Source organism: Calonectris borealis, chromosome 16, assembly GCF_964195595.1.
Source record: "Calonectris borealis chromosome 16, bCalBor7.hap1.2, whole genome shotgun sequence".
Taxonomy (NCBI): domain Eukaryota; kingdom Metazoa; phylum Chordata; class Aves; order Procellariiformes; family Procellariidae; genus Calonectris; species Calonectris borealis.
This window is the reverse complement of record NC_134327.1, coordinates 16,702,870-16,724,146: the sequence shown is the minus strand read 5'-3', so window position 1 is coordinate 16,724,146 and position 21,277 is coordinate 16,702,870. Positions and strand designations below refer to the sequence as shown.

Below are 21,277 nucleotides of genomic sequence, written 5' to 3'. Positions count from 1 at the left end.
CCACACGCGCGCATGCTGCTGCCAGCAAGCTGGTCCTGGCGGCTCAGCATCTTCTCCAGCCGCAGCAGCCTGGCTCAGGGACAGCCCAGCCCTTTGCCAAGGTCAGGGCTCGACGAGCAGCCCCCGCTTTGCTCCCTCAGTACAAGCAGCTCTCTAAAAACTTGGTCCCTCAAAATTAAAGCAGCCCAACTGGGTGTTTTTTTGAGACTGAAAATGAGAAAATTTCATTTTCCTTTGAGAAAATGGAAAAAAAAACCCCAAACAAATTGGCCAATGCTGGGTGCCCAAACAGGGGGTGCCCAAAGAGGGGGTGCCGGGAGGCTGGGACACGGCAGCAGGGTCTGGCTCCGAGTACAGACCATCCGAGCAGGCTCTGGGTGAGGAGCTGGAGCTTTTCTCCCTCTCCAGCTCTGCATTATTTACAGCTCTGCACAACCCTGGCACGGCCCAGGGAACGCGACAGCAGCTCGGCACGAGCCCAGGGCCCCCAGGGTGAGTGAGCACCCGGCAGGTTTCAGCTCTGCCGTCCCCCCCGTGGGGCCCAGCAGCCGGGAGAGCGGCTGCGCCCAGCAGCCCGGCACGATGCCACGGGGGAGCCCCGAGTGCGGCTGTGCTCGAGGCTGGTGCAGCGGACCCGACCTCGAGGAAAAAGCCGTCCAGAGCTTTTGTTGGAGAAACTGCCCTGGCAGCAGCTGTTTTAAAACCTCCCGTTATTTCTGCTGGGGGTAACAAAAGGGAAGAGAGCGGGAGGCTGATATTGCGCAAAGATCTGCACTTCCGAAATCAAGATTTGTTCAGCGAGAGAAACAGTAACCGGGAACAAACATTTACGTTTCAGCAACGGCGAACAGACACCAGAGCAGTAAGAGCAGCGCTGAGCTCTTATCTCGACTTCGTGCAAACTTTCAAAGCCCGTTATGGCGGGGCTGCTCTGCCCATCGCCGGGTCACGGGGCAGCGCAGGCGTTCCTCCCGGCCACGCCACCAGCGCGTCGGCACAGCCCAGCCACGCGGTGCCTCGACGGAGAACGCAGCCAGCCGGCCCACCAGCCCCAGCTTAGGAAAAAACCATTTCAGAAGCACATTCCCTGCAAGAGACAGGAGGGAACAGCCCGATGCTGTGCTGGCGCCTGCGGAAAGCCGCCGGGGCTGGGGAGAGCGGGGCAGGGACACGGGCTGGATGCCGGGGGTCCCAGGGCTGTGCCACAGCGCAGCTGGACACAGTCCCTCTCCAGCCGTGCCAAGTCCTGCCGGAGGACGGCTCAGCCGCTGGGAAACATCTTCCCTGATCCTCCTCCTCCTCAGCTGCGGCTCTGCCGTGCCACCAGCGATGTGCCCGAGCGGCCCCGGCACGCGTCCCGGGGAGAGCCAGGGAGACCAGGGCAGCCAGCACACCCCGCCGCGGTTCCCTCCGCCTCATCCCACAGATCTGCTCCGAGAGAAAACCCGACCATTCATCTTCCAGGGCAGGTGATTAATTTCCTCGGCAGCATTGTGCATTTGCACTCTGCACCTAAAAATAGAAACTTCTGCCTTATTTTCTTCTCCCCAGGACTTGCACACTCCTGCCTGCAGCGGAGAGGCTCCAGAGCCAGCCGCCAATCCCCGGTGCCGAGATCCTTTCAGAAACGATAACGTGTCGGCGCTCGCTGCTCAGTTCAACAGCAGACCCCGCGAAAAGCAGATTAACACGGCACCTTGCAGCATACAGCGCTTCTGATCCGCTCTGCTGCTGGAGCCGGCCCCGCGCCCCCTCACTTCCCCCTGCCTCCTTCGAGGGGTCACCCCGCCGTGTCCCCTTTCCCCCGCAAGCCGGATCCTGGCCAGGGCACAACCTGCCCCGCACGCTGCCGCAGAGAGGGGAGAAGCCGCAAGCCCTGCCCTATGTAAATCACCCCAACCCGTGGGCTCCAGGTGGGCACAGAGCCCCTCGCCCCCACGGGCAGCGCAGCCCCTTCCCCGCACCCGGCGAACGCCCCAGGGATGCCTGCGGCACTAGTCTTTGTCAAGAGCCATGTACGCTACATTAAAGCACAATTAACATCTCCCTGGCTGCCAGCCCTGCAGGAGATAAGAGTCAAGGCTCTTGTTAGAGCAGACACACTGAAGAATTAGTGACTTATCATCTTCTATTCGCATCAGTCTGCACATAAAAGGTTTTTCTGGCAAGAAGTAGAGAATCCTGTCTTAGGGACAGATTAGAGGTAAGAGGATCTGGTTAGGATCATATATTTTAAAATAAAGTCATGCTCTGCTTCTCGGCATCGCCCGCGGCAGCCGTGTCCTGCAGCCACCCAGCTCGCAGCGCTGGTGCAGCAGTACCGGGTGGGTGACCCTCTCCCTCCCCAGCCCGGCTCCATCTCACCAGCGAGTCAGTGCCCCGGGGATGATCAAGGGGACGGTTCCCTGAAGGAGGCGCAGGCAGACGAGACTCAGACTATCTATGCTTTTAAGCCCGAGGGGGCTGCTCAGGCTCATCCCAACAGGCGGGAGACGCGGCCGTGCGGGGCTTTCAGATGTCCCCGCCACGTCGGAGTGAGCCTGCGCCCCAGTCCCATAGGCAGCCAGGGAAACTGGGTTTTCCACCCTTAAAAATCCACAGGATAGGATCTGCTACAGCCGCCCCGGAGACCAGAGTCACCAAAAAGCCAAAGTCAGCAGGAGGGCTGCAGCCCGTCCCTGCAGCTCCCAGCACGCGGTCGGGTCCCGGGAGCGGATGGAGCCCACGGCCGCATCCCTCCCCTCCGCCCGGGGACGGTCTGCGGCAGCTCCCCCACCACCCGGGGCTGCATTACTCACCCCTTCAGTCTCTTTTTTTTCTACTTTATAATAGAATAGATATTTTTAAAAATATCCATGCTTACTTCTAAACCAGGCAGCCTTGGAAACAAAGGGGGCAGAGATGGCTCACGCAGATCTGTGCCAATACCGAGAATAAATAACATGGCGCTCACATATTTGTTTCATTTTCTTCATCAAGGACATACCGTGCTGCAAAGTAGAACAAGAATCTCTACAGAGCATTTATTGCAATATCATTTCTCATTTACAGCAAACACAGCAGCTGTCAATGCCACGAGAATGAAAAATGGGTCATCAATTACTGTTATATAGGGAATTGTTTACTCTACTCCGGGGGGAAATAAAGCCTTGCATCAGTTTTTATGTCAAAGCAGCCGGTCCCTGTGTCAGAATTGCTGCTGTACCCAGCGCTCCCGTCACGTTGGAGCAGCAGGAGCCGCGGGACGAGCCGGGCAGCCCCGCTGCACCAGCCGTGCCGCTCACCGGCCTCCCGGGTTTGCACCCTGTTTCACCCCTGTCAAAGCCGGGGGACGGCTGCCAGCCCCGGGCTGTGCGCCCCGGCCCCACGCGCTCCGTCCTCCGCTGCACCCAAGGACGATAAATGGGACGATCTCTCCAGGGAGCCACCCAGGGGGGAGGTGATTTGGACCAGCCCAGTTGTGACCAGGAGCCACACTGACGTCCTGCAGCAGCCGTCTCATTGCCAGCACAAAGCCCGTCCCAGTTCAGGAGGAGTTTAACTGGTTTGGCCCCAGAGCAGCCAGGCAGCGGTGGGGTTCATGGAAGAGAAAGCCACAGGGAAACACCCAGCGAGGGGACCCCCGGCCTGGCAGGATGAGCCCTGGGGGGGCTGCAAGCCCATGCCCCCTCTGGCTCACCCCCGCACACCCGAGCAGCCCTCGGGCATGGCAGGCAAATTAGGAAAGATTAATTTTTCCTGCTGTTATGCTTGGTCCAAACATTTTCCATTTGGCCTATCCCAGTCTGAAGAATATTATAATTTGGGTTTGGAGCTACAAAACCAGCCTGTGGGCGGCCTCATGGCCCTCGGGACGATCCCTGCCATAAACCACAGCTTTCCTGAAGGCAGTGGGGTCCCTTTGCCTGGAGGAAGGTGCTGCTGAGAAAGGCTCCGGGGCTCCGGCCACCCAGACCCTCCCGCGCAGCACGGTGCCTGCAATTAGCTGTACCTGCAACTACAGCCAGAGGCGCAGCCAGGCTTCTTTGTAGCAGAGGGCTGGCACCTGAAGGGATGGAAACTTGCCCAAAGTTTCAGAGAAGACTTTGCAATCCAATTAAAAAAAAATCAGGTCTGAATATCCAGCAGCAAACATCCCAGCAGCATCTGGCAGTAACGCAGCATCTTCTGCAGACGACATTGCAAACAGCATTATTAAATAGCATTTCTCATGCCTTAAAAAAAAAAAAAAAAACCAAAAAAATCCCCAAAGACCTGACAAACGAATCTGTAGCTTTTTGTCACATACACAAACACACACATCCTTCACCTGCAGCTATGGCAGACAGCCCTCCAAAGCCATGTTCTCGCTGAGCAGCCAGCCTGAGTCCAGCTGAATCCTTTGAAGGATTTAAGGAAAAGAGAGTGCCTGAACAACTATAATGAGATTTTCTGAAGTCCGTACGAGTCCATTAAGACCCTGGGAATGGCAGGTACAGGGTCTCGGTGCTCACTGACGCCCCAGCCCATCTCTGCGGCGGTGCAGCAGCTCCCATGCATGGGGCGGTGCGGTGGCAGCAGCGGCGGTGGGGGGCTGAAGCTCGATGAGCCCAGCCCCCACCCCGCAGGGCAGGACCCCTCCTCGGCCCCCTGTTTGCTTTCCAAACTCTGGGTGAGAATTTTCTGAGGTTTCACCTCCTCCTCGCTAACCAGAGCGACTCTGCTTTGCCACAGGCAGCAACAGTGCCGCGGTCCTGCCCGGCCACTGGCGGGCACTGGGACGTCCAGGCAGCAGCACCGGGCTCAGGGCTGGGTGCGCAGGGTGGACTGTGCTCCCTACTGCAAGGCACAGGCACTTGCAAACCTTTTTGCAAATAAAACTGAACCAAAACCCACACACAGTTGCCTTGATTTTTTTGTTGCACCAGGGAGATCCCTTGGAAAGCCCGACCGCAGCCAGGAACTCAGGTTGGAGCGGCCGGGTCCTCGGGAAAGGATTTCCACCTCTGCACCAAGCTGGGGGGCTGATCCCCCGGGGAATCGATCGCCCCTGAAGCTGCACCGCTCCCCGCTGCTCTCCCTCGGCAACGCCCCGGCGATGCCGGGCCCCGCGGGACTGCCAGCGCGCCGAGCTTCTGGGAGCAATCTGACCTCACGTGTGTATTATTCAGGAGGGAAACGCACATCTGTCGTGCATTAACGCTTGCTCGGGAACAAAGTTATTTTAGGCATTGTCAAGCACTTCTCACATTAATTCATGCACATTTATAAGTGCAGCATGTTAATGTATTTAAGAAAGTTCGCGCTGAACTGCAATCCCGCTTGCCGAGCCCCAGCCCTGCAGGGAGCCACCTTGCCAAGCTGCGATTCACCCCGATGCAAAGGGGCACGGCGCGCACCCCCATCGCAGCGAGACCCGGCTCTCCAAGTTCAGCTCCTCGTCACTCCTCAATTAAGTGCTCTCGGTGCCGCTCTCAGAGCTCTGCCAGCACCACAGCACACAGGACCACGGCTGGCACCGCTCGCTGATTTTGGTGCATGTCCCACATCTCGGAGTGGGGCGATGCCGCAGGAGCTGGTACCTTCCCAGCAAAGCCCTCGGGAAAGCCACTGCAGGGGAGCAGCAGGAGCCACGCTCAGGCCTGGGAGCGCTCGGCCCCCACGGCAGACCATGCTCCAGCGCCGCCGCGCTGGCACGTTTTGGGTGTTTCCATCCCTGCAGCTCTCTTGGCTCCGCAGAGCCTCGGGAGAGGCAGCAGCAACGAGCACCCCGGTGTGCGCTGCCCTTCAGCCGAGCGCCACTCACCTCCTGCAGTGCCCGCGGGCACAGGGAGGGAGGACAGCCTCCTCCCTTTATTCCCCCTCCTCACAACACAAACCTCTGCTCTCAGGCAGAGACACGTGGGGTCACCCCTCTTATGGCTCTGGCTCCCCCAGTTCTGCCACCGCTGTTTGCTGCAGGGCTGCTGCGCCTGCATCGCGGCAATGCCCCACGGCAATGCGCTGCGGCAATGCGCTGCAGGGATGGGCTGCGGCGATGCGCTGCAGGGATGGGCTGCAGGGATGCCCCGCAGCCAGCCCTTCTCCCAAACACAGTGCAGCAGGATTCACTGGGAAGCAATTCCCAGCCCTGCTCTGGTCCCATCACGTTTCCCCAAGCCACGTCAGCAAACCGTGGCAGGTCTAGGGAAGGAGCCGGGCTCCCTGAGCAGGAGGGGAGCGTGCCCGTGGGGCTCGGGACCCAGCACCATTCCAGCTGCTCGGGGTTGGCTTCAGGCCGCGCGTGCCTCGGTACTTAGAGGAAAAAGAAAAGCCCACGCATCCGAAACCTGTGATGCGTGATCTGGGAACGCTTTTCGTGCAGAAAGCACTGACTCACGGGAGCCCGAGGAAGCCCACCCGCGGTGTGGGCTTGAGATGCTTCACAGCTCCCACCCCGCTCCCTCCACGCGCCGACCCGCACCGTGACCACGCAACGCCCCGTGGCCCCTCGGCCCTGTGGAAATGCCTGAGAGCGTACGGCTACCGCAGAAAATAAATGTAACCGGTGACGGCTGCCCGGGGCAGGGCGGCACGGCCCTCACAGCGCTGGGGTCTCTTCCCAGCTCTGCCCCGCTGGAGGAGCCAGCCCAGCCATGCTGGTGCCCTGGGGACGCACACAGCACGGCACGGCACGGCACGGCACGGCACGGCACGCTCACCCCAGAAAGTCACGTCCCCGCCAGCCCAGCAGAGCTGCCAGTCCTTCCCCAAGGCTGGCACTGCTCAGGGCTGCGTGGGCTAGCCGGCGCCGCTGCCAAAACCCGCGCCGCGCTCTAAAAATTGACGCTGAGAGTAGCAACAATCCCCCGGCGTTTCCGCCGAGGCGTGCGGCAAACGGGGCGACGCCGAAAGCAGTGAGCCTGCGGGGGCTTTGCAGCCGGCGGGGCAGGAGGGCGAGCGCCCGGCCACGCCAGGGAAATGATGCCGTCCTCCCACAGCTGCGACCCCGGAGAAACGGCTGCTTCCCTGCAGCTCCCGAGAGCCGAGTGTGCTTAACACTGGGGAAAAAAAAAACCAAATTAAAGCCCAGCCATCTGGCTGCACAAGCATCGTGAAGGGCTCGCTGTGCACCCAGGAAAAGGACTGGACTGACCCCGCACCGCCCGGGCACCGAATCCCTGTTGCAAGGCGGATGCTCATCCAGGGACCAGCCCCCTCCGACAAGGAGGTCCCCGGACAGGGTCTTCGTTACGAACTCCCCAGTAACGAGGCTGGGCTGAATTATTCATCCAGCCACGCAGTTGTGTTTTTCTTAGTCATCGGCTCAGAGGAAGCAGCGAGGCACGGAGGCACCGGCGGGGACCTGCTGCCGTCGAGCGGCACGGGGGAAGCACACCCTGGCAATTTGGACCGAATTCGGCGTTGCTGACCAAGCGGACGGGCAAGGTCCTGGCAGCGGGGTCTGCACGGCCCAGAGGGGCTGGGGCTCCCTGGACGCCTCCAGCAGCCTCCGCGCTTGGCTTTGGGGGAAAAAAAAATCATTAACAGGGGGTTGTTTCAAGGTTGAGAGCAACGGGCACAGGAGTGCCGACGCCAACAGCTCTCCCTGGCGGGAACGGTACCGGTTCAGCTTCGTTACTGGTAACGAGGAGTAGCAGCATCGGCGCTGGGGCAGGACCCCCCGCTCCCCCTCTGCCGCTCCCCCTGCGCCCGGCACGCGTCCCACCGCAGGCGCATACCGCAAACGGCGGCGGCTCGGCGGCGCTTCGCTAATAACCGCGTTAATGCCATAAACCCGTGTGCGTCGGACGAGGGTTCGCCGGCGGGGGGCGGGGGGGCGGCCGCGCCGTTGCCATGGCGACGCCCGCGCAAGCAAAGCTGGAAAAGCCAAAGCCTCCATTTCCCCGGCGTGTCACTTGGGCCAGGAACATCGCGGGAAGGAGGAAAACGTCCTCAGCCGCGGGCAGATTGAACGAGGGCTGACGAGGCCCGGGCTCGCCGCAGGCGGCCGGCTTCGCGTCCGACCCGGGCAGGTTCGGCTGCATTGATGCAGCTGGGCACGGCTTCCCGCCGCTCCCCTCCTTTCCATAAATCAAGTATTAAAACCCACACAAAGTGAAACAAAATCTGTCCCGCTGTTCACAACGGGACCGGTTGCACCCTCAGAGATGTGCTGCCGGTCTTACCACCTCTAGAAGAGAGCCCTTCCTGCCTGCGGGCAGCACGGACCCCAGACCCACCACGTCTGCGACACAAACATCTCCCCAGCCCGAAGCATCACCAAGACCCCCGGACCCTTGTTCGGCTTCTCCTCACCCTGGGACAGCACAGACCAGGGCAATGGGCATCCCCCTTTAAAGCTGAAGGAGCACGAGCTCCCAACACGTATTAGTTATGATCGAGAACAAATATTTTTTCCGATGCAGGCATAAAGATGACATATTTGCTGTTGCTTTCGAGAGGTTCTGCAATCCTTCAAGGCAATGACTCGGTGCTTAGCCAGGATTAAAAACACTGTATGCCCCCGTTAGACAAACAGAGCTGTATGAGTTACACCGCTCCGCCGGAGATCCCTCGCCGGGGGAGCAGGGGCAGCTCCATCGCTCTTGGATGGAGCCAGCAGCGGGGACGGCGGCACCGCGGCTTCGCTCCCCTTCTTGCCGGGCTGGGAGCAGGGCCAGGAGCCGCGCAGGCAGCGCAGTGCAGCCAAGCAAGGCGAGCATCGCCTCGGCTCTGCCCGGCTGTGGGCATACGATGCCACAACGCTCGTCCAGTCCCGTGCTCCGGGGCAGGGATGTCCCCAAGGTGCCACCAGCGCTGCCCCGTGCAGGAATCCCACAGCTCCCCGAGCTTCCCCAGCTGCCCTCCTCCTCCTCCTCCTCCTGCAGGCTCCGGGCCCCCTGCTCGCTGCATCCCTCACCCGCCCCCAGGACGACAACGCCAACAAAATATTTTGCTTCCGAAGGCTCTGCAGGTGAACAAGCCCTCGATCCCTAAATTCCCCACTGCCAGAGGAACCAGCGCGTGTGTCCCCATCGCCAGCCAAGGACAAGCGGACAACTGCTCGGACACACACCGCTGCGGCTCCTTCCCCCGTAAACACGGCTCCGATCCACATGGAAAGGATTGATTTTCCCATTTTTTTTCCCAAAAGGGGACAATCTTCTGCCGGCACCCACTGTTCCAGGCTTCGGGGCGGCCGATCGCCGCCCTTCCGATTGGCGGCGCCGACGCTCAGCGTTACCATCGCAGGGCCCAGCAAAAGCCCCGTCAACGGGACCGACCTGACCCCCACCTCCACGGCTCAGGTCTCTCCACCCTTTGCAGATGCAAGGAGGAAAGTGGCTCTTTGGGAAGAGGACGAAGGGGCAGGTGGGTTTTGGGGAAGGATGGTGCATAGTCAGCGCCTGGCGAGCTCGGCCGGAGACGGCTCCCCCCGCACCAGCTTTTCGGGAAAGGTGGCAATGTCCCGCTGCAGCCCTCCCCAGCGCTGCCGAACCCGGGACCGGCACCTCGCCCTTCCCCGCGTGCACACAGGGACCATCGGCATCCACACCAGGAATAAAACGAAGCCTGCTGGGGGCGAATAATTAATCAGCGGCAACGAAATGAGTCAGCGGCTCAGCGGAGAGGCAGCGAGGGCTCCGGGGCATCATGGGGGCTGAGCAAGGCGAGAGCCATGGGGCAGGGGTGCCCCTAAATGCCCATCGCGGGGGCAGCAGTGGGGGGCAGAGGCTCCCCAAAGCCCATCCATCCCCGCCGGCTCAGCCACCCCCCCCTCCGCTTTCAAAGAAAAACCCGGTTCTGCACAGCTGAATTCAATATTTTATCGCAAATAAAAGATGAAAGTGAAATTAAGCCAAATGTATTCCATTAAATATTCAAACCATTTAGACTTACTCTAGACCCATTTAAATGTTTTATCGGCTATAAAACACTGCCTCGCAGGCCCCGGCACCGTGAGCAGACCCAGCGCAACGCCCAGCTCTGCACCAGAGCAGCTGATGCTCCAAATTGGCCTCCCTGGGGCCAGTTTCTCGCCCAGCACCATCCAGAGAGGTGCAGACACACCACATCTGTGTCCACAGCCTTCCTCCAGCACCGACCTCCTCCTCACCCTGCTTCTTCGCAGGGAGCCTGCTAAGCTGGAGCGAAGCAGGGAGCGGGGCATTGACCCACACCGCCGAGGACGCGGGGAAACGCCTCCGGCTGCCGCTCACGGGCAGAGCAATTCCCAGCTCCATCGCACCCACCGTCCCCGCAGGAGATGGGCGCTGCAGCGAGGACGCTCGCATGAGCGGGTCCGTCACCCCACACCGAAACCCAGGGACCTCGCAGGGCACTTGGAAGTGCAGCCACCCAGCTACCGCCAAAAACTCGTACAATTTTACGACGCGCAAAGCAACGCTTCCCTTCCCATGCTGCTGCAGTAAAAACAGAAATAAGATAAAGGCATGGGAGGGCTCCAGGAGCACAGGCGGCCGTCCCCACGGCATGGTGCCCTCCCCACGGCACGGTGCCATCCCCACGCTGAGGACAGAGGACACACATATGTCCAGCGCCGTGCACCCGCGGAGCCAGGACTGCGCCTGCTGGTGGCCCGGCTGCGGTGGATGCTGGTGGCTCAGGGAGGGGACACTGCAATGACAACACACGCGCCCAGGCGCCACTTCCCAACCCGCCTCTGCGCCGCAGCACAACTTGCCTGAAATTAAAGGATTAGAAATTAAGCCATTCTGGTCAGCCACTACAGGGCCCGGGAAGAGACTTAGCTCACGCTTTCCACGTAGGCTCGCAACAGGCTGCGGATGCGCAGGAATTGCATTTTCCACCGTGTTGGTCCCCATCCCCTAATGGGGTTTTGAGCTCCCGTACAGCTCTAACGAGGAGGATACAGAAGCAGATGACAGTGAACAGCTTTACAACCTCCCTCCTTCCACCAGCAGCTCCCGAGTGTATTTTTCCTGTGCCTGTGCCCTGGCTCTGCAGCTCCCGAGCAGCCCAGGCCTCCTGCCCCCTGTCTGAGCCAATTACACCTTTTATTTCAGCCGTCCTGCACTGGGACTGACCCACGGGGACACCGGCTACCGGCACGCACCGGGAAGCCACCGCGCAGCAGCGGGGCTGTGGGAGCCCGGAGACACCGGCGCCCTTGCAGGAGCATCTCCCCCGAAACCCCACGGCCCCAGCGCTCTCGCTCTCAGCTGAAGTGGATGCAAAATGTCACACCCAGATTAAACACACAACCAATTCTGGGTGGCATTTCGCAGACACCGAGGGGGTGGGAGAGCCCGCGGCATGCCGAGAGCGGGGCAGACACCTTCACACCATCCTGCAAACTGGTTAAGAGTTTTCCTAACCAGGCTCTGGGTCTCGAAGCTGCTCCAGCCGCTCATTTAAAGAGCAACTCAAGCACTTCTCTGCTTTGAAGACATTCATCTTATTTCTTTTTGCCTTCCCCAAGGCAGGAATCGAGTCTGTTGTCCACTGGGATTACCGCCAGCACACGGGTGTTTGCAGTTTACTGGTGTGCTGCAGAACTGGAACACGCCGAAGAGGTTTATTATATTTCAAATGCAAGAGCCAAAGAAACATGAATAAAATACCAGCAGATGTGAGAAAGCGGGTGCAGACCGCCACGGGTGCTGCTCGCAGCATCTCTTGGCAACTGAGCCCCTGCATGCAAATGACAGGCTTCGCCGACTGCAAAGCTGTGTCCCTCTGCAAGGGAGGAGAGCAGCAGCTGAAAGCAAAGCAGAGCTCCGTTTCCCAGGAAAAATGGCTATTTACTCGCCTGAGAGCCCGTCCTGGGAGCAGGGAACAGGAACCAGCAGCAGCTGCGGAGAAGCTGTCGTCCTACGAGTCAGACACGACTATAAATCGATAAAATCAAGGCGTGTTCCAGCTAACAGCGGAACTGCCCTCCCCGCGCGAGTCTCCGGGACCTGCCTCACCTGCTGCCAGATACAGGCAGCACCCGGTCCTTGTGGCACCCGGTCCTTACGGCACCGGTGCCGGCATCTCGTCTGCCCCCCGAAACCAGGCAGAAGGGGTGGAAAGCATCAGAGGGAAGCTCTTCTGGGCAAATTTAGCCCAGCTTTCCTTACAGCGAGAAATGCAAAAATATGAAATCAGCTACTGGCTTCTATTAAAATTCATACAGCAATAGGAGATGCAGAACGAGCCCATTTCAGACAAAGAGCTGCTGGCAGCACATACCCAGGCATCCCCCTGCCCGTCCTGCCACGCCAGCGCCCGCGCGGGGCTCCTTCCCCGGCCCGGAGCGCTCGCACCCGCATTGCCGCTGGCACGGCAGCCCCACGGAGGGACAGGCAGGCCCTCGGCCCAGGCGACGCAGGCAGCACCGAGACACCCTTCCCAGGAGAAAGCACTGCTCTTGCAGGGGCACAGAGCCAGGGCCGTCCCCTCTGGTGCTCCAGCTCACGGCCCCGGGGACCAACCCAAACCCACCCAACCGCAGCCTGCAGCAGCCCCCCTGCCCGACCCCGCGGACGTCGCCACGCTACAGGGCAAAGCGTGCGAACAGAAGAGACCGAACGCTCTGCTCAATGCCCAGAGTCCCTTCCCTCGAATGTTCAGGGCTAATTTTGTATACAAAGACACGCTGGAATTAATTTATTTCCGTTTCTGTCTTCTGGCCTAAGCAGATCCCCTCCCACTTTTTCCAGATTGATCCATCAGAAAATTAGCCCTGCTAATGCTCCGTGCCAGCCGCCGAGATAAAAGCCAGCCCTTGGCTGTCAGACGGCTCCAGGTTGCACCAACCCTTCAAAGGCAGGCACCACGGCGAGCTGCAGCACCGCCCCGAGGGCAGGGGTGCAGGCACCCGCTGGCACCCGCGGGTGCTCAGGGCATCCACACCTCCCTCCCCGGAGCGCGTGGAGACCCAGGACCAGACTTGCCGAATGCAGACGGTGGCCAGTGTTAGTTTGCACACCCCGCGTGGCTGGAACAAAGCTTTCCGTCTCTCCTGCAAAGTTCCACGCGCTGAGGGAGGCAGCAGGCACCAGCAGCTGCTGTTTTGCCGACGGAAGGTGCACACACACACACGCTACAAAAAATAAACAAAGATGCAACAAATCTCTTATGCAAAAAACCATATTATATACCGCTGGTTCCAACCCCAGAGCAGCACAGGGCTGAATGTAATCAAGAGCCCTTAAAGCTCAGGGTCACAAGTGACAGCTTTTATTTACAGCGCGCAGCAGCCGTCCCAGCGAGCAGATTAACTGCGGCACGGCCAAGGCTGGAGCAGGGAGCGCGGCCGCTGCCGGCTCGCCCGCACCCGAGGAGGCTGCGGCTGCGGGGAGAGCTGCGGGTCTCCGCAGGGTAACAACCAGCAGAAACCCCTCCTGGGCACGCTGGTGCAAACCGGTGGATGTCAAAGCCCAGCCTCCAGAGGAAATATTCCCTGCGCCCAGCTGCCTGCTCGGGAAGCCCAAAGCTGTGCCGAAGCACCGGGGCTGGCTCCCTCCTCCTCCTCCCGCAGCACCTAAGCATGCTTTGCGCCAGGAGGATGTTGGTTTGCTCCCTCTCCTCGGGGCAGCAAGAGAGGAGCGATACTGCTACACACCTCGGGGAAAACGAAGACAAGCCGCCCCGCTCTGAACTCCGCCAGCAAAGCGCTTCCTAACGGTTTCATCCCACTGATTAACGCAGAAACCACCTCCCCTGCTAATGCAAAGAAACTCATTAGCACCTCTTCCCAGGGAGAAAAGGCTCATTTTTAATTTTTTTCTTTTATGGTCTTCTCCTTTCAGGTCCAATTAGTACAAAAATCTTAATTCGCCCGACCCTGCAAAGCTCAGGACAGAGCGCGGGGCTGCGAGCACCAGCCATCGTCGGGGAGGGGGCTCACGCGGCCCTTTGGTTTCTCGGCTTTGGCAAGACAGTTAGCTCCTGTCAGTTAGTTTTGCAACAAGACAGAAGCATCGCTGGCTGTGCAGCTTTAATTTCTGTTGAGGTTTCTGCTGCGTTCCCAAAATTGCAGCAAAAGGCAGCTCCTTCAGCAGCACCGAGAAAAACGGGATTCGCACCCCCGAGTGACAAACCTGCTCTTTTCTGGGAGACCCTTCTCCCCGAAACTCCTAACGTACGCCGTTAGAAAAGCATGCACGACCTGCCCCAGACAGCCGCTCTGCCTGCACGGGCAGCACCCATCCTGCCCTCACCGGTGGGACCCGCAGGGAGAGACCTGGCCCCACCACCGAGGGATCTGCTGAGACCCCCCAGGCCCGGGGAAGGTGAGGAGGAAGACCGTATTCCACAGCTCGGCACAGCCCCGGCCACACCGCGGCTCATGGGAAGGAATAATTAAGCCCCCCGTTATCTAGCAACGGCTGGAAACCCCGAAGGCGACGCCTGCGACCGCGACGCCGGAGGCAGAGAGGGGTTTGCCCCCCCGGGAGGCTTTCGCCTCTGAGGGAAGCAGCTCAGTAACCTGGAAGAAGTTTCTGTCACTCCAAGCGAGTCCCCGGCTCAGACGAAGCCCGCACCGGGAGCAGGACCCCTCGCCCCAGGGCTCTGCACCCGCAGCGGGGGGGGGTCGCCCCAGCAGCGCTCCCCCGGCCAAACCCTCCAGGGCTCTGCGCCCTGGACGCGCCAGCACTGCCCCGGCTGAACGGGGAGGGCTGGTGTGCTCCCGAGGAGCTAAAGATGCTCCCCCAGTAAACCCAATTTTCAAAGGAAGGAAAGCCGAAGGACTCAGCATCTCCAAAGCTAGAAGCCAACAGGTACCATCTTGATGCATTTTTTAATACTATGATCATCTCTATTTCCCTAGTATCAGCGGTTTATTTTCCAAATATAGTTAGATCAACATCCTTCTTTGTTTAAGAGATGATGATAAACAAACACAATGCGAGAGGTTCTCCGAAACACGAAACAGTAGGAGGGGAAAAACCTTGGGGGCCATTAGGAATTGTAATGCCAGATTAATTTTAAATGGATTTCTATTCATTTACATTCGCTCAGGCCTACATAATCCATTAGCCATAGCTTTGCGTGTATCTAATGGTTTGACATCCTCGAAAATGAGCGGCTGATCCTGGAGCCCACTGGGACCAGTGGATGGACTGGGAGAGGAGGCGGAGAGCAGCTGGGTGGGCGTGGGGGCTGCCCCCCACCATGGCTCCATCCCATCCCAGCGTGCTTCGCAGAGACCAGCCGGCATCAAAAGGAGCGGAGACAGTCCCGAAAACAACGGCAAGAGCTGAGCAGCTCCGTCCCCGCAACGTCCCCAGCCTTTACCCAGGCTCCCGGCAGCTCCCCCCTGCCTCGGCTCCCCAAGCCGAGCAAGGTCGCGCGTGCACAGGAGCGCAGCTGCCGCACGCCCTGGCCTTGGGGAGGTCCCCACGGTCTCCGCCGCCAGTGAGGTTCAGCGACTGTTGCAAACCCCACCAAGAAAGCCTGATGCACCGAAATAACGCCCTGCGCTTGCTCAGCACCTCTTGCACCGGTCCAAGGCAAACGCAGCAAAAACCCAGCGACCACCTTCCCCAGCCACAACCGCTCGCGGTCACAAACAACCTCGCTTGCTTCAGCCAGAAAACCCGATGCCAAATTCTGGGATTACAGAGAAATGGAGCCGCAATGTGACAGTTTTGTTGTTAGATAGACACAAATTAAAACCCAAGCCCGCTCTCGTAGCAGAAACCTCCAGCGTTACCACCCCGGAGCTTCATCTGCATCGTGATGCAAACACCGAGAGGGGCACAATTACACGGCGCCTGCAAACAGGATTATCTTAATGGAAACGGAGATGTACAATCAAAAAACTATTTCCATGTCCCCCAAAAAATTATGAGTGCTTTACAAAGATGATAATAATGAGTTTTAGGGCATACACATGATCTTCCCTGCTGTATAATCTGCCCATTTCAAACCTATATAGCTCTAGCAGCTCTATTACAGAAGTAAATTAACCCTAATTTGATTGCGTCTCAGTAGCAGTCGTTTCAGCGCTCTAATCAATAAGTCACAGGATTTTATGACTGCCCTTGGTATCAATCATTGCAATCAGTAATAAAACGCTTTTCATTTTAAGAACACCTGAAACACCATGTAATTACCTTTGTATAAAATTACGGACTCCAATTTACCAACTTCACCAAGCCGCTGCTGCAGCCCGCAGCGTCGCTCTGCACCGAAAGCCTATTTGCAGGAAAGAACATCACTTGCTTTCTAAAGGCTTTCTGAGCCGTCCCTCATCTCTTCCACTTGTCACTGTACCAGCAAGTTATCATTCACAGCCCGGCGAAATAGCAGGTTACAAGAGGCACCCATCTCCCCGAAATCCTCCAAGACAGGGGGAGATCCAAGATCCTGCTGAGAACAGGCGGTCGGGAAGATGCAACCACTGGTGCATGGCATCACCACCAGCTCTTCACCGCACCCGCCCATCACCACCGCGGTGCCAAAATGGAGCCAAAAGCCATCGCACAGCGAGACGACGCGGCCGGTGCCCCGACAGCAGGGCAGGGAGAGCACAGCCACCGGGCACGTCCCCGGTCCCGAGGGCTGAGCCTCCCCCAGGAGCCTGCGGCACCGGCCAGACGTCTCGGGGGGTGGCGAGCTCGTGGTTTGGGGGAAGCAGATGGTTGGGGAACTGGTGAGGGACAGGTTGCACCTGATCCTGTGCTCAGCAACCCGCGCCAGCCGTGCTGCCGGCTGCTGCTTTGGTAGCGATAGCTCAGAGGAGCCACCATGGCCCTGGCAGCGTCCGCAGGGCTCCCTCGCTGGCCCTTCACAGCCTGCTGTGGGGGTTCTTTGATGCCATCTCTGTAAAGCCACCGTCCCCGCTGCTCTGACGTCCCACCCCAGGGATGCCCGCTCCTCAGCCCAGGCTGCCCGTGGTGGCACCACAGCCCCCCTTCACCAGGGGCTGCCTGACCCCGGCGTCCCCGGGCAGCCCCCCCAGCCCCAGCAAGGTACCGCCGGGGAAATGCAGCCAAGAAAAGGCTTCGCGGGCCCCGGCCGGCGCTGCGGCATTCCCACCTGGCAAAGGATGCTCTGCCCACAGCAGGGCACTGCAGGACATGAGCTGTCTCCCCTCCTGCCCCCCATTCCCCACACGATCCCCTCTGACGAGCAGGTTCCCGCTGTCCTTGCTGGTGCCGCACAGCCCCGACACGCTGCCCTCGGGGCTCCCCCCGCAGCGGGATGCTCTGGTCGCTGCCAACAAAACAGTTATTCTCCGAGAGCCCAGAGACCCCTTGGCACGACGCCTCCCCTCCCTGCCAGAGGGAGCAGGGCCACCCCGGCACTGCACCCCCACGTCGGCACCCCAAAGCTGTGCTCAGGAGATGTTTCCAGGGGATTTTGGTTTGTGTCAGTTCTGGTTTCGTTTTTTTTTTTTAAAAAAACCTCTTAAAAACACCGAAACGGACTTAGGGAAATATTTTCACCGGGCAGACGCTCAGGCCTCAGCAGTTGCTCTTACACAAATCATCCCCAGGACCCAGGGCAGAGGACGCGCTCCCCCATCCTTGTGCAAAGCGGTAACGAAGAGGCTGCCGCGCTGCCGCCGCCATCGGACGGTTGCTCAGCCCCGAGGTGCCCCAGCTGGAGCTGACACGGGTCGGGATGACGAGGTTTAAGTCGTTGTTAGTCCTCTGCAAAAGCCATCACTCACCTGCCAAACCCTGCGGGCAGGGGCCGAGCAGCCCCCGGGGGACACGGAGGAGCCCCCAGGCACTTACCCTGAAGTCGATTCCAACCGTGGAAATGAAGCTGCCGGCGAGGAAAGCGCCGTCTTTGAAGCGCACCAGCAAGCAGGTTTTGCCGACCCCCGAGTCGCCCACCAGCATCACCTGCAAGGGAGGGAGAGGGGGGACGTTAGACACGGGGTTTCGGGAAGGAAGCCCCACTGCAGCCGTTACCCGTCTCCATCCCAAAAGCCCCATCCTGGGAGCAGGCAGCAGATCCCGTATTCTCGAGGGGAAAAAAACCACGTCCAAGAGCAACGTCCTCGGACCCAGGGGAGGGTGGGGGAGAGAAGCGGGATTATTCCCCACCCTGCACCACACGTGTCCCTGAGCACTGGCCAAACTCAAGCCACCTTCCCCCGACCAGTAGTTAACAGATGCCCTGTGGGGGCACAAACACCCCTTGAAAACCAAGAGGTGCTGTCCAGGCGAGGCAACCCGATGGCTGCGGGGTCCCTGCTGCCCCCAGTGCACCCACAAAACACCCCACACCCCGCCGCACGTGGGGCTTTCTGCAGGGGCACTGCTGCCCACGGGGAGACTTCACGGGGACCCCCAGCCATGAGCACCAACTCCAGGGCTGCACTCTGCCCTCTGCGAGCAAATTCCTTCGGCAGGACTTGCGCAGCCTCACAACCGCCCTCCCGGTCCTCTGCGGGTGCCGAGGGAGCAGCTCCCAGTGCCGCCCGCCTCAGTTTCCCCACCCAGCAGCAGCCCTGGGTGCAGACAGGGCAGGCACCCACCCCACTGCAAAGAAACCACAGCAGAGCTGAAACTGCTCCCAAACGCAGCTCCCCGAAGCCCGTGCTCAAACCACAAGCCCTCCTGAGCCCTCCTGACCCCCGGGGCCGCTGACCCTGCTCCCCTCGGCAGGACGACAGCTTCCCACTGTCGAGAAATCCCAGACCATGCAGCCGAGCTGTGTTAGCGGCTTCTGCACCCGCGCCAAAAGCGCTGCCATTAGGCTTCCGCAAGCCATTAGCCCCTGACCAAATTTAAATGGTTTTAAGAAGGCACTGCCCTGGGTCACATCAAACCCACGCAGGAGACATCAGAAGCAGCAATTGCCACCACCACTCTGCGGCTCAGCCCCCCCGAGGCGGCAGCAGCCCCGGCCACAGCTGTAACTTGTTTTGGGGGAGGGGGGCACCGCTGGGGAGGGGAGCAGGCGGCGGGATCCAGCCACGGTGCTCCATCGCTCACGGTGCAAAGCCCCGCACCGGGTGTCCCGCGGGAGCACCATGCACAGCCGCACGCCGAGCTCTGGCACAAGAGGGTCAGGGGAGCCAGCGAGCCCACGGATGTATGGGTGCGAAGCCAAAGGAAGGGGGAAAAAAAAAAGTCACTTTCAGTACAAAATAGTAGTATTGATTTTTTTAAACTTTCCAGATCTCTGTTCTAGAGGAGAGTGACTCTTAAAGGCAGCTTCTCCCCGCCCAGCACCGCCGAAGCCGCAGCCGGGGCACACAGCAGCACCCAGGGCCGGGTTCACGCCAAGGGCTTAGTGATCAGGATCCGGCCCCATGCCCGGGACTTGCGTTTGGCCACTGCCTCTGGCAGAGCTCGGGAGCCTCAGGAGAGCAGTAAGGGAAAGAGAAAGTTTAATAAACCAGGTTTTTACTGAATACAAAGCAATTTCTTTCTGCCACTGGTTCAAAACCAGCCAGACCGCTAGCAGAGGTTTTGGCTACCCAGCACATTTGGGCTTATCTGAGACCTCCTGTGGCTCATCCCTGTGCCATGGGGGCAATCCCAGGGAAAGCCCCAGCCCGGGCAGGGAGAGATGAGCTCAAGGAGCTGAGGACCAGCGCGAACACGGAGGTGGCTCCATTTTAGGGAAGTGGTTGAACCGTTACTGCAGCTGTATCAGGACCAACCGCCTAACAAAGCGACCAAATTCACTTCTTGAACACCCCTCACCTCCCACCGCGTGTCCCAAGTCTTAACCGCACGAAGGCCACGCCGGCTGCCACAGGCACCCAGCTCTCCGACACAGCGTGCCAAGGTTGGACTGGCCATAGCAAACACCGTCTTCTCAAAGCTTAATCCCCCGTGCTCGGTTACAAAGATCTGTGTTAGAAATGCAGCCAGATGGGTCGCGCTGAATTGCAGCCTCAGCCAAAATCGCTAAGTGAGCTCCAAGCTGGGCTGGCATCAGGTCGCCTGATGGAGAGGGGGGGTGCAAATACGCTTGATCTATGACTCGCTCGCCAGAATCTGAAGCGGCGAGAAGAAGCCATCTGAGCCCTTAAAAGAAAGCGCAAGCTGGAGACATTTCAACAGCAGCCAGAGCAGATTCGATGCGACTGAAGGAATACTGTCACCCCGCTTTACAACCGCATTTTTTACGCTGTTAAAGAGGAACCAGAACGTTACAATAACTCATCTGAGCAGAAAGCCTTTTGTCATCACTTGCAAAAGTTCCGCAGAAGCAGCCCTGCCGCCGAGGGCTCTGCAGGGGCGGGCAGCCCCCCCGCCCAGCCCGGCCCCGGCTGCCCCGGGAGCCCACCCGGGGCGGACCCGCCGCCGGAGACCCGAACCAGGCGGCAGCAGCAGAGGGGCGGCATGCCGGGGCTGGGAGGGAGGGAGGGAGGCAGGCATGCCTGCCCGCTCCCGGCCCCCGGGAACTTCTCCGGCTGCTGCGGGGAGGCTGCACCCGGCCCCGCACCCAACGGACCCCGCACCGACATTCCCCGCCTCCGCACTCCTCCCCGCGGCCCCCGGCCCCGCACCTTGAAGGCGAGATCGTAGAACTCGCCGCTGCTGCTCAGCGAGGGTCGCCCGGCCGCCGCGCCGCCGTTGCGGGGCAGCTCGGGGGGGGCGGGCGCGGAGCCCCGCGAGGCGGCGGCGGCGGCGGCACGGCCGGGCCCCTGGGCGGCGGGGGGCAGCGCGGCGGAGGGCGCGGCCCCGCCGCCCTTGCTGCGAGCCGCCTTCTTCCGCGACATGCCGGGGCCGCGCCGCCGCGCCGGGCGCTGGGGGGGCGCGGGCTGTGCCGGCCCCGCCGCCGCCGCCGCCTCCCCCGGCCCGGCCCGGCCCGGCCCGGCCCCGCCGCCAATGGCAGCGCCGCGGGGGCGGGGGCGGGGGCCGGACCGCTCCGCTCCGCGCCCGCTCGCTCCGCCCCGGCCCGCGCACCGCACCGCACCGCACCCGCGGGAACGGAGGGCACTCGCGCACGCACGGGAGCGGCGCGCGGGGCGCGGGTGCACGCGCGTGGGGAGCGACGCGCAGGGCTGCGACACGTGCGGGAAGGGTGCGGTGCGGAGGGGGGGGTTGCACACGCGAAGGGAGCCGCGCTGAGGTTGCTCGCACGCACCCACGGGGGCATTCGCACCCCGGGAAGCAGCGTGGGGTGCCCCACGCCGTGCCCGCCGCCCCCTGAGCCACGCGCATGCCCCCCCCGCAGCGAGCGGCGGCAGGAGGGAGGGTGCGCAGCGGGGTTTGGGTGCAGCTCCCCAGCCGGGTTTGGGGTCTGTCCCCCAGCAGCTGGGCCCCGCCTCCCGCTCCGGGTTTGCCACAGTCCGGGCAGGGGTGGGGGGTTCACTCGAGGTGGACACGGACCATCTGCCGCCGGCAGCATCCCGGCGAGAAGG

The 21,277-nt window shown here is 60.7% G+C and overlaps 1 protein-coding gene across 1 annotated transcript in view; it reads right to left on the bottom strand.

Annotated features, from left to right (window-relative positions):
• The window catches only part of RAB26 (RAB26, member RAS oncogene family), a 33,724-nt gene extending 13,092 nt beyond the window's left edge, over positions 1–20,632 (bottom strand). Inside the window, exons 1-2 of the mRNA XM_075165550.1 lie at positions 20,420–20,632; positions 17,682–17,792 (exon numbers count right to left, since the gene is read on the bottom strand). Coding sequence (XP_075021651.1) covers positions 17,682–17,792; positions 20,420–20,632 — 324 coding nt within the window. The remainder of the gene's footprint in view (positions 1–17,681; positions 17,793–20,419) is intronic.
• Between the last annotated feature and the right edge of the window lie 645 nt (positions 20,633–21,277).